The sequence below is a fragment of the Arachis hypogaea genome, chromosome 16 (genome assembly GCF_003086295.3).
Source record: "Arachis hypogaea cultivar Tifrunner chromosome 16, arahy.Tifrunner.gnm2.J5K5, whole genome shotgun sequence".
In the NCBI taxonomy this organism is placed as follows: domain Eukaryota; kingdom Viridiplantae; phylum Streptophyta; class Magnoliopsida; order Fabales; family Fabaceae; genus Arachis; species Arachis hypogaea.
In genome coordinates, this window is record NC_092051.1 from 69203727 (window position 1) to 69221074 (window position 17348).

The 17348-nt window shown below is 36.9% G+C and overlaps 1 protein-coding gene across 2 annotated transcripts; it reads right to left on the reverse strand.

The window, feature by feature from the left end:
* Positions 1 to 1810: 1810 nt before the first annotated feature.
* LOC112754338 (pyruvate kinase 1, cytosolic) lies at positions 1811 to 9447 on the reverse strand. 2 transcript variants are annotated; one of them, XM_025801951.3, is made up of 17 exons: positions 9036 to 9447; positions 8843 to 8939; positions 8662 to 8759; positions 8388 to 8543; positions 7836 to 7913; positions 7498 to 7629; positions 6969 to 7049; positions 6800 to 6871; positions 6597 to 6686; positions 5921 to 6065; positions 5532 to 5620; positions 5087 to 5182; positions 4804 to 4871; positions 4526 to 4625; positions 3531 to 3575; positions 3107 to 3166; positions 1811 to 2276 (listed from the first exon to the last, which is right to left on the reverse strand). In XM_025801951.3, the coding sequence occupies exons 1-17, from the start codon at positions 9102 to 9104 to the stop codon at positions 2124 to 2126; spliced, it is 1629 nt and encodes a 542-aa protein (XP_025657736.1). In that variant the 5' UTR covers positions 9105 to 9447; the 3' UTR covers positions 1811 to 2123. The 2 variants fall into 2 exon arrangements, with proteins under 2 accessions (XP_025657736.1, XP_025657737.1); XM_025801952.3 differs by lacking the exon at positions 3531 to 3575 and having other exon boundaries at positions 9036 to 9379.
* Positions 9448 to 17348: the final 7901 nt, after the last annotated feature.

The window sequence follows — 17348 nt, forward strand, 5'->3', positions numbered from 1 at the left end:
TGGTAAGATGAAACAGGAAGAAAAATATCCTTAAAGAAATCGGAAAATCAAGCTCGCGACTGACAAGCTGGTAGATTTTCATGAAACCCCAAGAATTTGGGTGCAATTGAGAAGGGGCAACTCTACAGTAAGAAAGGACTTCGGTTTCAAAATCAAAAAAGGGAAACGTCACCCCAAGCTGGGTGAAAAGACAATCATACACAAAAATGAAGGGGGATTCAGAATCCACAACTCTGCCGAAGCAAACTCGGTCCTCTGGATCGGGAGCAACTAACTCGTACTTCATCTCGTCCTCCCCAGAAATACAGTGCCTATGGTGCTTTCGAAACTCATCCATAAGAACGCTATCTACTGAAGGAACTTCACAAAGGACTGAGGCATCTACCCATCTCAACAAATCCTCAAGAACCCTCGAAGACATTTTGGAAACAGAGGGACGAGACATACAGGATGGTTTACCTACATTACACAAAAAAAAAGAATGATTACAAACAAGTTCGAAATAGAGGCGGTTTCTTTAAAAGAATAACCCATAGCTAGAAAGAAATAATCCTTTGAAGAAAAAGCAAAGGTCCCTAGTGCATACGGCACGAAAACGACAACAAAGATACATAAAAACTACATAGAATCTCTTAACAAACACCTAGTCCAGCAAACAGAGATCACAATAACAGTCGGAACACAGTAAAAGGTATAACAGTAAGAAACTAACCTTTCTTCAGAAAAGAATGAAGGGAGAAGAGTTTTCAACGGAGAAGCGAATGTCTTGAGGCACCAAATGCTGGAAAACAAAAGGGCTGGAGGAAGATGAAGAAGGCGCAAAAGAGAGAAAGAAAGCTCACAGAGGAAGACGAAAAAGAAGAGGAAAAGGGGGGAAAGTATTTATAAGGCAAAAGGGGCAAAACCGTAAAAAGCTCCGCTCATTTAAAGAGTGTGACGTTGCCAATGCAACTGCCCCCCCCCCCCACGTGTTAATGTGAAAAGCCAACGGACGCGACGGATGGCAACTTGAAATCACGTCGGTTTTAGAACGAAATCACAAAATCACGTCGGTTTTCCGACTTGAATACTTCCGGCTTACTCTATACTTGAATCCGACTCGCAACAAAGAGGCCGGACTCAAGTAGGGGCACTGTTCATACCCTGACCCAAAAACATAGGCCAAGCCCAATAAGGTTGAAAGGCCTAACTACAAGGATGGCCTCTAACACTCACCCGACCTCTTATAGAGGTCGGATTCGACAAAAACAGGCAGCTCATGCCTACCCACAAAAGTAATTACTTCCCTGAATCTCTCACCCACTTCTAGAAGAGAGATCTCAACAACTTTAAGATAAAGGGACGGTTATTCACCATAAGTGGAACTACTTCAGCGGCGATTATTGGCTCATCACTTATAAATTCTCAGACACCCTCAGGTATCTTTAAGTTCTAATACACTAAAACCTGCTAAAACTCTTGCTAACTTATTAGACATCGGAGTGTTTTGCAAATACCACCCCTTAGCTTCACATAAACAACTTGGACGACGGGTACAAGACGTGGGACAAGTCGAAACTCACCTCATTGAGGATTTGGGTCTCACTTACCAATCCAAAGGCAACCCAATTTCAAGTAACCCTTGGAACACTTTATTTTCATGCATATTTGCTACCTCAAATCAATAATACGAGCACTATCGGCGTCTTTTTTTTTTTTTTTTTTTTTTCCTTTTTCATCAGTTCATCTCATACCGGCACTAGCGTTCATGATTAGAGTTGTTGCTGACATTGGAACAAACAAATGGAGTTATTGCTAACGCAGCAGAACATGGCAAATTGGACTTGACAATGCAAGCTGATTAATTAGCTGAATCAGTGTACAATTAACTACCCTTGTGATAAAAATTACATTATGGGTCTATATATCGTATTCAATTTAAAAGTTAGTCAAAAAGATTAGCCTTAACATTCATTTTCAATACATAAACTAACCCCCAATTGCAGTGGAGAGAACATAAAATTCGTCCAAGCATAATGATATGCTACTATTGGTAATCTTTAAGCCAATAAGCAAAAAAGGTAGGCCTAAAACTATACTTAGATGAATGCACTTTAATCTCCAAGCTGTTGGATAAATGCACTTTAATCTTCAAGCTCAATAATCTTAACCACTGATGCATCACCAACTTTCTGGCAAACAACAACTCGATCGTGTGACTTTATAATTCCTGAGGCTTTCCCATGATCAAGGGCAAGCTTCAGAATCGATTCGTTTGTTGCGCTTGTTGATTCTGCCTGCAGGTAAAGTAATTCTCACATCATCATATATAATTTATATAATGTAGTAGTGATGTGCTTGTCAACGAGTGTACAAAAGTAATGCAGAACTAAAGATTATGTTTCAAACAACTGTGACAAAAGTCGAATTTGCAAGGAGCTAGCACTAAGGCTTATTGCTTATATATACAACAACAAAGCCTTGTCCCACTAGATGAGGTCGGCTACATGGATCAAACGACGCCATTGAGTTCTATCATGTATCATGTCTACAGAGAGACCGTTTACATGTAAATCTCATTTAACCACCTCATGCATGGTCGTCCTAGGTCTTATTGCTTATTGCTTATATAGTAGAAAATTGATAAGCAACAGATATGATTTTTTTTTAACCGTTTTAAATTGATGATACGTATTTAATTTAAGAGGAGGGGGGAAGGAAGAGTTACAGTTCCGAGAGATTGTGAAGCAAAAAAGAAAGAGTAAACCACCATTTTGACAAATTGAATGGCAAATTAGATTGCCTCCACAGTGCACCACGTTCAAACCTCAGCTAAGACTGGGATGAGGTTTAAAAAACATTATAGTGTGGGTATGTGAGTAGTGTAATGAACCCCCCCCCCCCCCCCCAAAAAAAAATTTTGACCCCTCGAAACATTCAATTTCCTAAAGAAAATGGCCCTTTAAAAAGATCGATATTGTGGAGGCTCACAATGTCATTTCCTTTTTGAGGGGGCCAAACTAAATCTTTCGGAGCCGAATTGGTGGTTTACTAAAAGAAATAGAATAATAACAATGCAAATAAACTAGCAAAACTGACAGTGGAACAACCAAGATCAATCACTTACAGGGTGCCGAGGATCTGCAAGCATGGGAAAGAGACCTCTAACAATAAGAGATTGCCTTGCCTGTGTCAGAAATCAAATGATAAGTTGGTAAATGAGATAAACCTACGTAATTTTGTAAATAACAAAACAAATCGTGGTAAATGCAAGTCTTTTAAACATTAGAAGGGAAAAAAAAAAACGTCCAAATCCAAGCCAGTGGACCATCATCCTCCATTGCTCCATATAATTCGTAGCTTCTTGTATATGCTTTGTGCAGGTTAGAAATATAGAATCATTACAGAATATAATTAGACAGAAGTATAACTATTATAATATATTATCCAGTAGATAAAATAATTAGTTCAGAATACTTTACAATAAAATAAGACTACGATGTAATTGATATGAATATTATTTATTATGTAGAGAGTAGCATATTAATTACACTAGCCGTAAATAAGCTTTCCCACAAATGAGTTGGTAGTTGGTCCTGGAAACAGAAACAAGAAACAGATAGTGTTCTTATTGGGGAATGTGAAGACAAACAACTGGTCTTACTTATATAGTTAGGTACTTTAATCTAATTATTATAATTTATTAATAGCCTATTTTTCATATATCCTCGACTATGCTACATGTACACCAAAACCAGCCACCAGTATAAAATACATGTTGGAATACAAACACACATTGAAAATAAATTAAATCACACATGTATTTATACACAAATACATTAGTGGCTGATTTTAGTAGCTGATTTTGGTGTATGAATAGCATTTTTTATGTATATTATAACTAACTGATTTTATGACTAGTGAATTGATACGCACTACAATCCACATTCTTAAGAATTCAAAAGTTATATAGTGTTCAATTTTAAATTACGGTGATGCTACATGACCAAGTCATTTAGGTAATTAAGTTCAACCAAGTTGGTCTAATAATTTAAGGATTGAGGAGAAGGACGACACGCATAAGAAGAAGAAGAAGAAAGACTTGGTTGGATTTTGTTATAAAAATATCTTCTTCCCCTAGTATTTCTCCTTAAATAATTTCCTAACAAAGGACAAAAGGGCACTTTAGGAGTAAAATTTTTGTACACCGAGTTAGTTATCAAAGTGTTCTCCTTTATATATGTAATATTAATAATAGACAGTATGCATGTAGGGTAAAAAACGATTCTTATTAATTTTATTAAATTTGCGTAGTTAAAAACAACTTTGAACACATGTAAATTTATTAACTCATATTATGCATGATGCATACCTTCTATGAAGCTACAAATTGAGTAGCTCATTACCCAAGGATAGTTAAAAATTTACTGTGCATAAATCTAAAAGCATATCAACACCAGAATCCAGTCTATCAAAAGGGTATCAAGTGAAAGCCACATCATAAATAAAAATAAGCTACAGAAAAGATAAAGGTTAAGAACCAAACCTCAAAAGCTCCGCTAAATCTCCATTGTAGCTGATCTGTCTTAAGTTGGGGAATGACAACAGAGAGAACAGGCATTGTTGGCCTATACTTTGCTATCAATCTGAAAGGTGCATGTGCCGCATGGTCAGACATAAATGGAATGCATGAAGTTTTTGTGGATAATAAATTAACCATAAAGATTATTTTCCAAGTCAAACCCAATTTAAGAGAACCTGGCTAATAAAATTCTCCAGGATACAAATTAAAAAATTCATATCGATTTTCCATGAAGATAGTACCTTGCAGCCCTTCCAGATGAAGTGAAGCAAATTATAACAGAAGCCTTCACCTTAATAGCTGCTCTTACCTAAACAAGTAAAAACATTCCCATAAGACTTCTTTCAAGTATGAAATATAGCAACTGCAAAGAAAGTAACCATAATTAAGAGACTTAAAAACTAGAACTCATAGTCATCATGTCATGAGGTAGAAATCTTACTGTTGCACCAAATGCTCTTACACTCGTAAACTATGAACCTATTTATAGAAAGGACAATTAACAAAGTGTTATTATGTAATTACCGCCGATGATGCAATAGATTCCAAGTGGCTCATGGGTTCTCCAACATATCTTACAATCTTCTTAAAATAAAGGTCTTGATTAAAAACTTTCTCAGCCTGAAACATAAGGCAGAAACATCAGCCAAAATTTTCAGTGGCATTTTACATTTCAAATTGAAGAAAACTTTCCACAAGTCTAAGGTACTTCCTGAAAAAGGTAGCACATCATTTGATACAGACATCCAAAGCAATCTTTTCAAACAAAAGATGAAAAAGGAAAAATGGAGACTTAAATAAAAGATGAGAACAATGAAGTCAACTGCTAGCTCAGAAGATTTAATAAACAATGAATCATATAACAACAATATATTCCAAGTTATACTATTATATAACTTTAATTATCTGTTCCATAGAATCTGAATAGACATATCAGAACAAAGCTGAAGTTTCTATTAAAGGCACTTACCTCAAAACAGATTCTTCCTACAGTAGTGATAGTCTCAACAGGGTATAACCCACGTAGAGTCTCGGCACCCAGAAGTATTGCATCACTTCCTGTGTATTAAGTTATATTAGTTCAACAAATATCCATGAAGTGGTTCTAACTAAATTAAACAGGATAAGCACTATTAATGAAACAAAATCATTCTTAGAAGGAGTAATATTTCGCAACTGACATTACTAATCATCTAATGAAGCTCCTGCAAACAAAGATAAAAAAACAAAGCTACAAAAACAATTTTGGGGGAAAGTACCTAAATCTTTGAAAGTAACTAAATAAAACCAAATTATGAAAGAGAATATAACCATTCACACTGACCAAACTAATGGCCTCATATGTCCAGTGGGACTCACCATCTAAAACAGCATTGGCAACATCAGTAGCTTCTGCTCGAGTTGGTCTTAAGTTGTCAGTCATGCTATCCACAACACGAGTAAGCACAGCAGGTTTCCCAGCCATATTGCACTTACGAAGAGCAGATTTTTGAAAGTAAAATACCTACAAAAGCAAATGGCAGCTGATAAACATCTGCTCAACACTAAGGTTTACAACTACTATGGAGAGTAATGACTTCCTGAATTTTCCATATATTACATTTTATAGTTCAGACTTCAGACAGAGACATTTGAAAATTAGTGAACTTTATTTCATAAATAATCCTATTAAGTGGTTTGGATGCTTGGGGGGCTTTATATATGTAATACCCAAATACCATAAAACACATTACCAACTACTTGGAACACTGATCAACTTGTAGCAAATTTGATCTAAGTACAGACAAAAGAAAAGCATGCCAAATGATCTAAGAAGAGAAAAGTATAGACAATCCATTCAAGTAGAAGCCATTGAGAAGGAGAATAAAAAAGAAGATAAAAATTGGAAGTAGCTTACTATGTTATGCAATATTGACTCTTAAAAATAAGGAAGCATCTACTTTTCCAAACAACCAGCCTACAGCCACACAGAAACACATACACAAAAGACACACTTCTACTAGAACTAGAGATTAATCTAAACAAGGAAGCTGACCTTCTCTGGTGGAAGATCAATTCCCAAATTCCCACGGGAAAGGATAATACCATCCGCTTCTTGTAGAATCTCATCAAAATGGGTCAGCCCCTAGAAAGCAACAAAATATTTGCACATCTATTGAGTCAGAATAGCTAATAACAAGAACCTGATTTCCAGAGAAATTACACACTTCCAATAAATAATGACGAAATGCAATTCACCTCAGCATTTTCAATCTTTGCAAAAATTTGAGTTTGGCTGAGATCGCCTAACTTGGAAAGGAATTCACGAGCCTGCATTCAGAATATAATCAGGTGAGATATAGTATCTGAAATAGCATTTAAAAATTAAATTAAATTTCCAAACTCAATTATGTGAAACACAAATTACTTGGCGAACATCTTCAGCATGCCTAGTATATGACAATGAAAGAAAATCAATCTTGTTTTTGACTCCCCAAGTCCTTATAACCTGTAATGGAAACAAAAAGGATAACCCAAAACTTCAATTAAAACTATATTAGGCATATATATAAAGCACGTTAACTAGGAACTGGCCACCAGACCGGTCCGGTTTAGTGTAAAAACCGGTTGTCATTGAACCAGTTAAAAACCATAAAACCGGTCAAAAATCAATAAACCAGTTGAACCGGTCCAATTTTTTAACTGTTACCTGATTTAAAATAACAAAACACAAAAAAAAATAAACATTTTTAAAGAAACATATTTTATTATATCCAGTTCAACCTCGGTTGAAATTTTAAATCTTTGAATCTCTAGTTCCACTAGGTCGGTTTTCAGAACCTTGATCATAACATTCTAGTAAATGCAGCCACTACGTTGTTTTGGCATGCCCCTGCCCTTGAAACCGGCAGGTAACAAGACTTTCTTGTACCAGAATAAAAAATAATGGAAGTTACCTCCTTGTCTTTCTCCGGGAGGGTAGGCAAATCAATATGAACTTGAGAAGCATGCAAAGTGAACAATGAACCTGCCAATGTTGCTGAATTCTTTATAGTACAAATGACATCCTGCTCTTTGACTTCAGCCACCTACACAATTTTAGGTAGAAATCTTGATGCACATAGAAATTCAACTACTATTAACGTGAGTGTAGGTCCTTAACATAGGTTGAGGGAATCAAATTTTGTAAGTCAAACTTCATTTACACAAAATAACAATATATACACACTCAACAATCTATGTTATATGCAGAACTATTCAGTATACACTATCTTCTGGGTCCCATTTGTATTACCTCAAGCCATACAGAAGTCGATTCACTTCCTGTGAACAAGTATTGACCAACAAAAATGGTGTCTCCTTTCTTCACTGACTGTAAACAATAACAATAACCAAAGAAAGTCAAGGTTCAAACCATTTATTAAAAATAGTCCATGCATTACATGAGCTGCTTTGGTTACAACACATATTAAAAGTTCAAGAAAGTGGCAGCTAATGAGTAATGAACATGGATATTCCAAATCATGCGACAAAAATTTGAGCCAGAATCAACTATACATTACACTTTACCCCTTCAAACACCATAAACAAGAGCAAGACCATATAGATGGTCATGGTAATCAAACTCTCGTTTACCTGAACTCATAGAGCTTAGATAAAATTGAATCATAAAGCCCAATCCATTTTGAGAGTTTGATAACCCTGCAAATGGTTGAGTGCACCACACCATGGGAAGCAAGAGTGTAAAGTAAAGAATTAATATAAAAGAAATCATTCAGGCAAATACATATTTCATTCAAAATTGCACATGCAAGAAACGAAACGAAGAAAAAATGTGAATGTGAACCTTGGCTAATCCGTCAAAATTGATGGGAAGTATCTGCGAAGAGGCCTCTTGTCCCTTGTGAGGAGTTAGAACTACCTGACTGTCCACCTCAAGGGAGATTGGCTTCTCACTCTTGTTAACAACCTGCAACTCCGCCCCCACTGTGTCCAGCATCACCTGCTCAATGAAGTAAGTAACCAACATTCACTCATTCGCTTTTAGGACAGAGTAATGACAAGAGAAAATTTCTCTCTTGCGGTAATGTTATGAGAGAGAGTGAGAGAGAGGAACTGACAGAGCAGAGCTTCTTGGTGACCTTGATGGCAGCCTTTAGATTCTCGAGTGTGTTTTGATGGTACTCAGGGTCTCCCCATGAGAAATCGAAACGAGCCACTAACAAACAAAAGGGAGAGACAATAACAAAAAAGGAGACGAAAAAGGAAAAAACGAAGGCGGGAGAAACGACGATAGCGTACCGGACATTCCGGCTTTGAGGCAGTCAGAAATAACGTCGACGGAGCGAGATTTAGGGCCCAAGGTTCCGACGATCTTCGTCATTGCAGGGAAGAAGCTCTGCAAGAAACGAATAAAAAAAGGGAGTTTTATTTGTTGTTTTAAATAAAAGAATGAGAAGGGGAAAATGGAATGAAGGAAAGAGGGGAGACTAACGGGTTTGGATGGATCGAGGATGGAGACCATCCGAATGGGTTCTTCGAGAAGTAGGTGACTCGACTGCATTTTTCCTTTCTGGTTAGTTGGTTCTCTGATCAATCTCTCTCTATTTGGTATGCCTTTGAACAACGCAACTCTTCTTCCTCTTGAAACGATAGAACATAGAATAATAGGTTCGGTTCGTTCAGTACTGGGAGCCTCGGAGGGGGCGTGCGTCAAATGCGCTGTACAGTGAACCCACGTATATATTCCACAAAAGAAACGACAATAAAATTTTCAAACGATATGTTTGCTTGCAGAATTTGCTCGTCATACTCTGCCACTTTTTTATTTTACATATTGGGGAGAAGTTGGTGTATAACACGGTTTTGGACGTTCATGGTGATTCACGCAGATTGATGACTGCGATGAAAAAATCAGACGGTCCGATTTAACGTCAATATACGATTGGAGCTAGGAGGGTACACAAATCGGACGGTCCGATTTGTGCCCCCAGTCAGGTGTCGCGCATGCAAGTGTTCCCCACCAAGTTGTATACATGCTTTTGCTGATTGCTGAACGCCCCCCTCCCTATTCTCTTTCACTTTCAGCAGCAACGAAAATCTCTTCTCCTCCAACTCCACTACCAACTTCTTCCATGGCCCTCCATTGATGAAGCTTTAAATTAAAAAAAAATTGGATCACTCTTTTTTAGTAATGTCTAGAAGAAGAAGAATAAAAGATGTCAACGTCTCGAACTCTACATTACTAATTATCTTGATCATTCTAATTATGTAAGTTTTTATTTTAGAAAATTTTATTTTAATTAAAATAATAATTATTATAATATTAGATATTTATAATTTATTATGATGATAATGTTAGAAATTAGTGTAATAATAATGTTTGAATATTTTAATCTGATTAAAATAATTTTAGGAATTAGTAATGTTAGATTATAATGCAGAGATTAGGGATTAGTGTAATAATATTATTTAAAAGGAAGGATTAGAGATTATGGTATGGTACATTATGATAATAAATTAATTATTGTTATTAATAATAATAATAATAATAATAATAATAATGGAGATATGATAAATAAAATAATGAATATTAATTATTATTACTGAATTTATTGGAATAATAATAATAATAATAATAATAATAATAATAATAATAATAATAATAATAATTATTGTTATTTACTACTGATGGTTTTATTATTATTAGAATACAGCACTAATATTAAGATACCAACGTGTGATAATAAATCATTTAATTAGTATTAATTGTTAGTAATAAATAATTTTTTGTAGTAATAATATTTATGATTAAGCGTTCGTAGGATAGTAAAATAAATATTATGATTTAAAAATTATTAAATTAATTATTTTTGTTATAAGTATAATATAAATATTTAATAAATGATTAATGATTGATTTATTGTTGTATGTATGTTGTTAGAATAGAATTGAATAGTTACTTGAGTATTAGTATATAATATAATAGTTATTTATTTAACAATATTGTTATTATTATTATTTTTATTGATTGTGGATACGTTTTACTGGTTATTTGGTAATGAAAGTTTGATTCTGTTAAATTGAATTTGTTAATTAATTAATATTATGTTTGTGTTTAGGGTTCTAGAATGTTACAATGTGACCACTACATGCCGTCGGATCGGTACAATCCAATAGTGGAGGGGTATTTATGGGACACCGGCTTTTATCATGTTTCACAGATTGGAGTTGTCCAATGTTAGTCGACATTGATTAATGCTCTGATCGAGAGATGGCGCCCTGAGACGCACACGTTTCATTTTCTGGTTGGTGAGTGTGCCATGACACTAGAGGATGTGACATTAATTCTTGGTCTTCCGACGAATGGTTTGCCAGTTACGAGACCGACACTGAGCAGTTATGAGGCGTTGGAGGCTGAATGCTTGGATTAGTTTGGTGTTGCACCTAGGAAGGCAGATTGCAGGAGAAGTTTCATCATGTTGGTTTGGTTTCGAGCATTGAAAGATCGATTAGTGTTGATTGATGATATCCAGATTCAGAGGTACGTGAAGTGCCACATAATGTTATTGTTTGGGACCGTTATGTTTGGAAATAAGTCTGGAGCAGGGGTGCACTGGAAGTTTCTGCCGTTACTCCGTAACTTTGCTGGGATCATACAGTTCAGTTGGGGATCGGCCAGCCTGGCACACATGTATAGAGCGTTGTGTAGAGCAACTCGTGTCGACTGTAAGGAGATTGATGGTCTGCTGACACTCTTGCTTGCCTAGGCTTGGATCCGTCTACCATTCATTGCACCGATTCCAAGCAATCCTCGAATCTTTCCGATTGCAAATAGGTAAATTTAATTACTAAATGCTTTGAAATAGTGTATTTTAAATTGTATTAATAAATGTAAATTAACGAATTGCTTGATGTCAAGGGCATAATTGGGAGCGTGAGAATCGGCCTTACAGATTTCGTACCCTTGAGCACTATAGGAGAGATCTAGATATTCTGCAAGAAGGACAGGTTTGTTGTAATAAATAAGTAGTTCTTTTCGTTTGTTATTATTCTGTGTGTAATCCTCGGTTACTTACATGATGTGTGCAGTTTGTGTGGGAGCCTTATGCAATTGGGAGGACCAATCCAGACGTGATTCCTCCTGACATCCGTCAGCATTCGGCTATTTGGAATGCCACAGTTTTGCTTATATCTTTTGAATATATTGAGTGGCATGCATCTGATAGAATGAGGAGGCAATTTGGCTTGACTCAGGGCGTTCCTCATCAGGAGTGAGACCTAGGTGAAGCACACGGCGAAGTTCTGACAGGTCCGAAGAATCAAGATTGGTCTGGAACCCACTCATTCTGGGTTATGCATTGGATGAATCGGTATAGTCATATTCTTGTCGAGCACACGGTGCCCTCACAGCATCAGGCAGATATCTACTTGCATTGGTACCGAGGTATATATGGTGACCACTTGCATCTGTCACAGATCAAACCGCAAGAGAATCAGCACGGTGATCCTATGCATAATCAGGAGAATCAACAAGTACAACAACCACCACCACCATCGCCACTGCAATCACCACCGCCCCCCTCACAAACACAGGCACAACAAGAGCCTGAGTAGTTCACTCCATACATTCCTGACATGTATTCTGCGGATTACTTGACACCACCAGTATATCAACAGTACTAGAGTGTCCCGCACCAAGAATCAGGTGAACAGGGTTCGTTTAGCCAGCTGCTTGGATTCATGGCTCCTGTGCCAGGTTACTCATATCCAGCTTACGGAGACATTCCCATCGACCAGAGGGCCCATGACGTGGCGGAAATTGGCGGATTAAGAAATTAATATAAGAGATACGTTGCAAGTACAGTTCTTAACCAACAAAAATCCGCTTATCAATTTAGAAGGGTTGTCACAAAATTAGAATTAAAATACTGGGAGTATGAATCCCAGGTCGTCTCCCAACGAGTTGCAGAAAGATGTGCTATTTTATTAATCAGATGTTTTCCAAAATAGTTTTGAGTTTGATAAACAGGAAATTAAATCAGAGAATTTATGTAATTTAAATAAAAATCTTGACCGGGAGTAGATTAATCGGAAGTTCTATCCTTGTTGGAGTTCTCCCAAGATTAATTGATAATTGAAGGTTGTTCTGCTTAGTTATCTTTTACTAGGTAGAGGAGAGTCAAGCAAGTCGGAAGTCTACTTCTATTCACAAGTTCTAATCCTCTCCATTGGGAAGGATTAGTATCAGTGATTAGAGAGCCATCTAACAATAAATCCAATTACAATTTTACTCTTGAGCACTCCAACTCAAGGTTCTCCTTTCAATCAACTCCCAATCAAGTTAGAGAATTACTCGCTCATTATGAATGTAAACTTCACAAAATAAGAAAGAGAAATAAAAGAAGACATGATAAATAATAATCAAAAAGACCAATTAAAAATAAAAATAGTTCTTGTATCAATAAATTCTAAAAAATAATCCAATATTAATTCTGAACAAATTAAGGATATGAAAGAGTAAGTGACAAATAAGGAAAACAAACTAGAATGATGAAGTCTTGGCGGAGGTAATAACTCTTCTCAATATCCCAATCCAAAAAGCAATAAAAACAAGATCCTAGGAACTATGAATGTGTAGAGAGAAAACCTAGAGGAGGAGTAAAATCATATTTAAAAACTAAAACTTATGCGGAATGAATAGTTGTTTTGTCTCTGCATGATCCCTGGCTCTAATCTGCGTTTCTGGGCCGAAAGTTGGGTTAAAACGCAGCCCAGAATCCATGCCAGCGTTTGCTGTAAATTCTATAGATCGCGCACGTCACGTGACCGCGTCGTTCACGCGTTCGCGTCACTCAGCATTTTTCGTGCCATGCGTGCGCGTCGTCCACGCATTCGCGCCACTCGTGCAGCTTCCAATTCACGCGTTCGTGTCAGGCACTCGAGCGCGTCACTACGATTTCTCCATTTTGCGCGGTCGCGTGAGCCATGCGTCCGTGTCGCTTCTCGCTGGTCATCCCCTTAATTTCTTGTGTTCCTTCCATTTTTGCCAGCCTCCTCTCCAATTTCCAAGTCATTCATGCCCTATAAAGCCTGAAACACTTAACACAGGGATCATGGCATCGAATGGAATAAAGGAGAATTAAAATACATAATTAAAAGTCTCTAGGAAGCAAGTTTTCAACCATGGAGTAATTTTTGGGAAGGAGTTGTAAATACATGCTAATCATATGAATAAGTGGGTAAAGATTTGATAAAACCACACAATTAAACACAATATAAACCATAAAATAATGGTTTATTAACCTCCCCACACTTAAACATTAGCATGTCCTCATGCTTAATCGAAGGAGATAAGATAAATGAGTAGGAACATGTAAAACTCATGCCATGCAATGCAACCTATACATGTGAATGCAACTATATGATTCTTGTCCACTTGGTTAAAAGTAAATAAGCTCTTCAAGACAATCACAAATCAAATTCCACTAATTCAATTCTTATACAGTAAGAACAGATAAAAGTGCAAGAAGGTAGCTCATGAAAGCAGGGAACATAGAATTTAAGCATTGAACCCTCACTGATGATGTATGTACACTCTAGTCTCTCAAGTGTATAGGGTACTCACTCTACTCCTCTCTAATCATGCTTTCTAAAATTTGTTCTACACTTAACCAATCAACAATATTTAATGTACCAATGCAAACATCATGAGGTCTTTTCAAGGTTGTAATGGGGCTAAGGTAAGGGTAAGGGTACATATATGGCTAAGTAAGCTTATAGATTGAATCTTTAATTAACCTAAGCTTTCACCTAACACATATATATATTCTGTATAACTTTAAATTTCATACCTAGCTACCCAAAATTTTCCTTTCACATTCCATACTCATGTATCAACTTTATTTTAATTTTATCATATCTGCATTGATCTTTGAATTTTAACTTAGCATTGGAGTAATTTTGTCCCCTTATTTATTTATTGAATATTTTTAATATTTTTTTCACATGAGTAAGTACCCAAATTCCCATTATATTATCACGACATATTCCTTTATTATCTTTTGTTCCCACAATCTTCCCATACTCAATTAACACACAATTCTATCTTAAGCTAACTAAAGATTCAATTGGGATATATAATTGTTTTTCCGCTTAAGGCTAGTGATGTGGTAAAATACAGAACAAATGGGATTTAAAGGCTCAAAGTGGCTAACAAAGGTAATTTAAGGGGTAGGCTTAATTGGGATAGGTGAGCTAAACAAATAATGGCCTCAATCATATGCAAGCATATAAATATATTAAACATTGGACATATAGGATGAAACAAAATACGAATTACAATCATAGAGAAGTAAACACACAAGAATGAAATATTTATGGTTAAATAATGTAACCATGTAACTAAGCTCAAATCTTACGGGTTGTGTGTTCTTAGCTTTTTAAACTATGTTCCAAATACAACTTCAAGCAAATTTAACATAAAAGTTTTGATTAAAATTAGTGAAATTTTGTTCTAAAAAAATCTTAGAAGAAACTTATTATCTTTTCAATCAAGTAGAACATGCATGCAACTAACCTATTACTATACAATTTATCCTATTCTGCAAAAAAAAAAAAACTAACTAAATATCCTATTTTATTGGTGTTAGGGAAGAGAAATTACCTCCGGAAGTCAGGTACTGACCGACCTCCCCACACTTAAGGCTTTGCACCGTCCTCGGTGCCATCTGTCAGCAACAAAGGTGGGCTGGTAGCAGTATCTCCACAGTCGGGACCGTCATGGCTCCCTATGCTGGTAAAAGAAGTGGAGTCCGGAGTATCTGGGTCTTTGTCAGGTCTGTGGTTGCCTGTGAGTAGCTCTTTGAGGTATTTGAATCGGCGCTGGTTGCGGCGCTCTCGTAGCTTCGCTTTCTGGTCTTGCCGGTTCAACCTCTCCAGTATTTGATGGAGCAGCTGACTTGTTGAAGGTGCTTGTGGTGTGGAAGGGAGAATGTCTGTAGCTTGTTCAGCAGACTGGCTGGTAGCGGTTGTTGGTGGCCTGAGATATTTTCCGTTAGGGATGTACTGATCATCCCGTGGAAGTATGGCTTTGGTGTTCCCAGCTCTGTAGGAGACTCCAGGATGGGGAACATCTTCTCACAGTAGCGGTTAGGAAATCGCGCAGTGTCCTTTGCTGGGAAGGCTTTCTCTTTTTCATTGACCTTGATAATCCTCTTAATTCATTTTGTTGAGGGCTTAACTGCAGTTGAAGATCGCTCTGCTACTAATGCTCTTTTTGTTCCTCATCCTGCTGGTGGTTTGGGAGTAGCTTTCTCTTTTCCTTTCTTGGTGGCCATCCTGAAAGGAAAAGAGTAAGGATGTTAAAACTTCAAGGGATAGGGCAAGGAAGAGAACGGGAAAGGTGGTAATCAATGCACATTAAAGATGAATGATGTTAACACATGGTCATGACTACATGTGAAAAATCATCAATGGAAATATAGCAAGTGCATATGATGACAATTAAATGCAAGGTGTTTATTGGCATGCCGGCAAAGGCATGAGTAGCATAGATCAAGCATTCAATGTCCAAGTTAGATTACCAAGTTTGTGAAACTAGCAATGTGTTTGTAATAACAATTATATTAAATTAATAAAATATAAAAATGGTTTTGTGAAAAGCAAGCATTTAGAGTAGTAGATTAAAAGAAATCTAAAAATAGTGCACAATACCATACGGGTGTTTTCACAAACACATAGCATGCATGTGAACTAAGGTATTGAAAGTATTGGATTGAACATGCAAGCACCCTTAAAAAAATAATATATAATTGTCAAATAATTCCTTAACAATCCACAAATATATCATAAGAAACAATGACCCAAATAAATTTCCAATACCAATTAAAAGAAAAAGAAAGAAAAAAGAAAACATGGATAATGAAAGTAAAAAGAAAAAAAAACAAGAAGAAAACATAAAAACAAGAAGAAGAATAGAAAAGTAAGGAGGGAAGAAGAAAAGAAAAACCTTGATAATGGTGGTGAGATAGAGAGAAAGTAGAAAGTGAGAAAGAAGGAAGAAGGAAGAAAGGGGAAGAAAGAAATAAGAAGGGAAAAGAAAAAGTAGGATGCAGGGAAGAGAAAGATAAGATATTTTGGCAAATATGGATATGTTGTGCGGCGCAGGCGACGCCTAAGTGACGCGGACGCGTGACTTGAATTGTGCGAATGGCGTGAGAGCAGCTGCGCGTTCGCGCGACTCTCTGTCTCAAACTCTTTCTTGCCAAAATTCTGGGTGACGCGATTGCGTGGTTGATGCAATCGCGTCAATGGCCATTTTCTGAAAATGACGTGGCCGCGTGGGGCACGTGGTCGCGTGGTAGGACTGGTGCTTCCAGCACCATTCCAGCCCAACTCCATCATAACTCTCTGCCATGCACCTCTTTACGTCGATTTGACAGGGTCACGCGTTCGCGTGGGTGACGCGGACGCGTGGGAGGCATTTTTTCACATGACGCGGACGCGTCAGCGACGCGGTGTTGTGGGTCAATTTGTGCCAAAGGCACGCCTCCAGCCACGCTCTCACATAACTTTCTGTTTGATTTCTTTTTCTTCCTTATGCACCTGTGATGCGGGCGCGTCGGTGACGCTGTCGCGTCGCATGGTTTTTTTTATGCAATTATGCAAATGAAGATGCAAACTATATGTGCTAATAATGAGAAGAGTTATTGAAAGAAAAAACTAAGAGGAAAGAAAAGAACGATCATACCATGGTGGGTTGTCTCCCACCCAGCACTTTGCTTTAACGTCCTTAAGTTGGACGCTC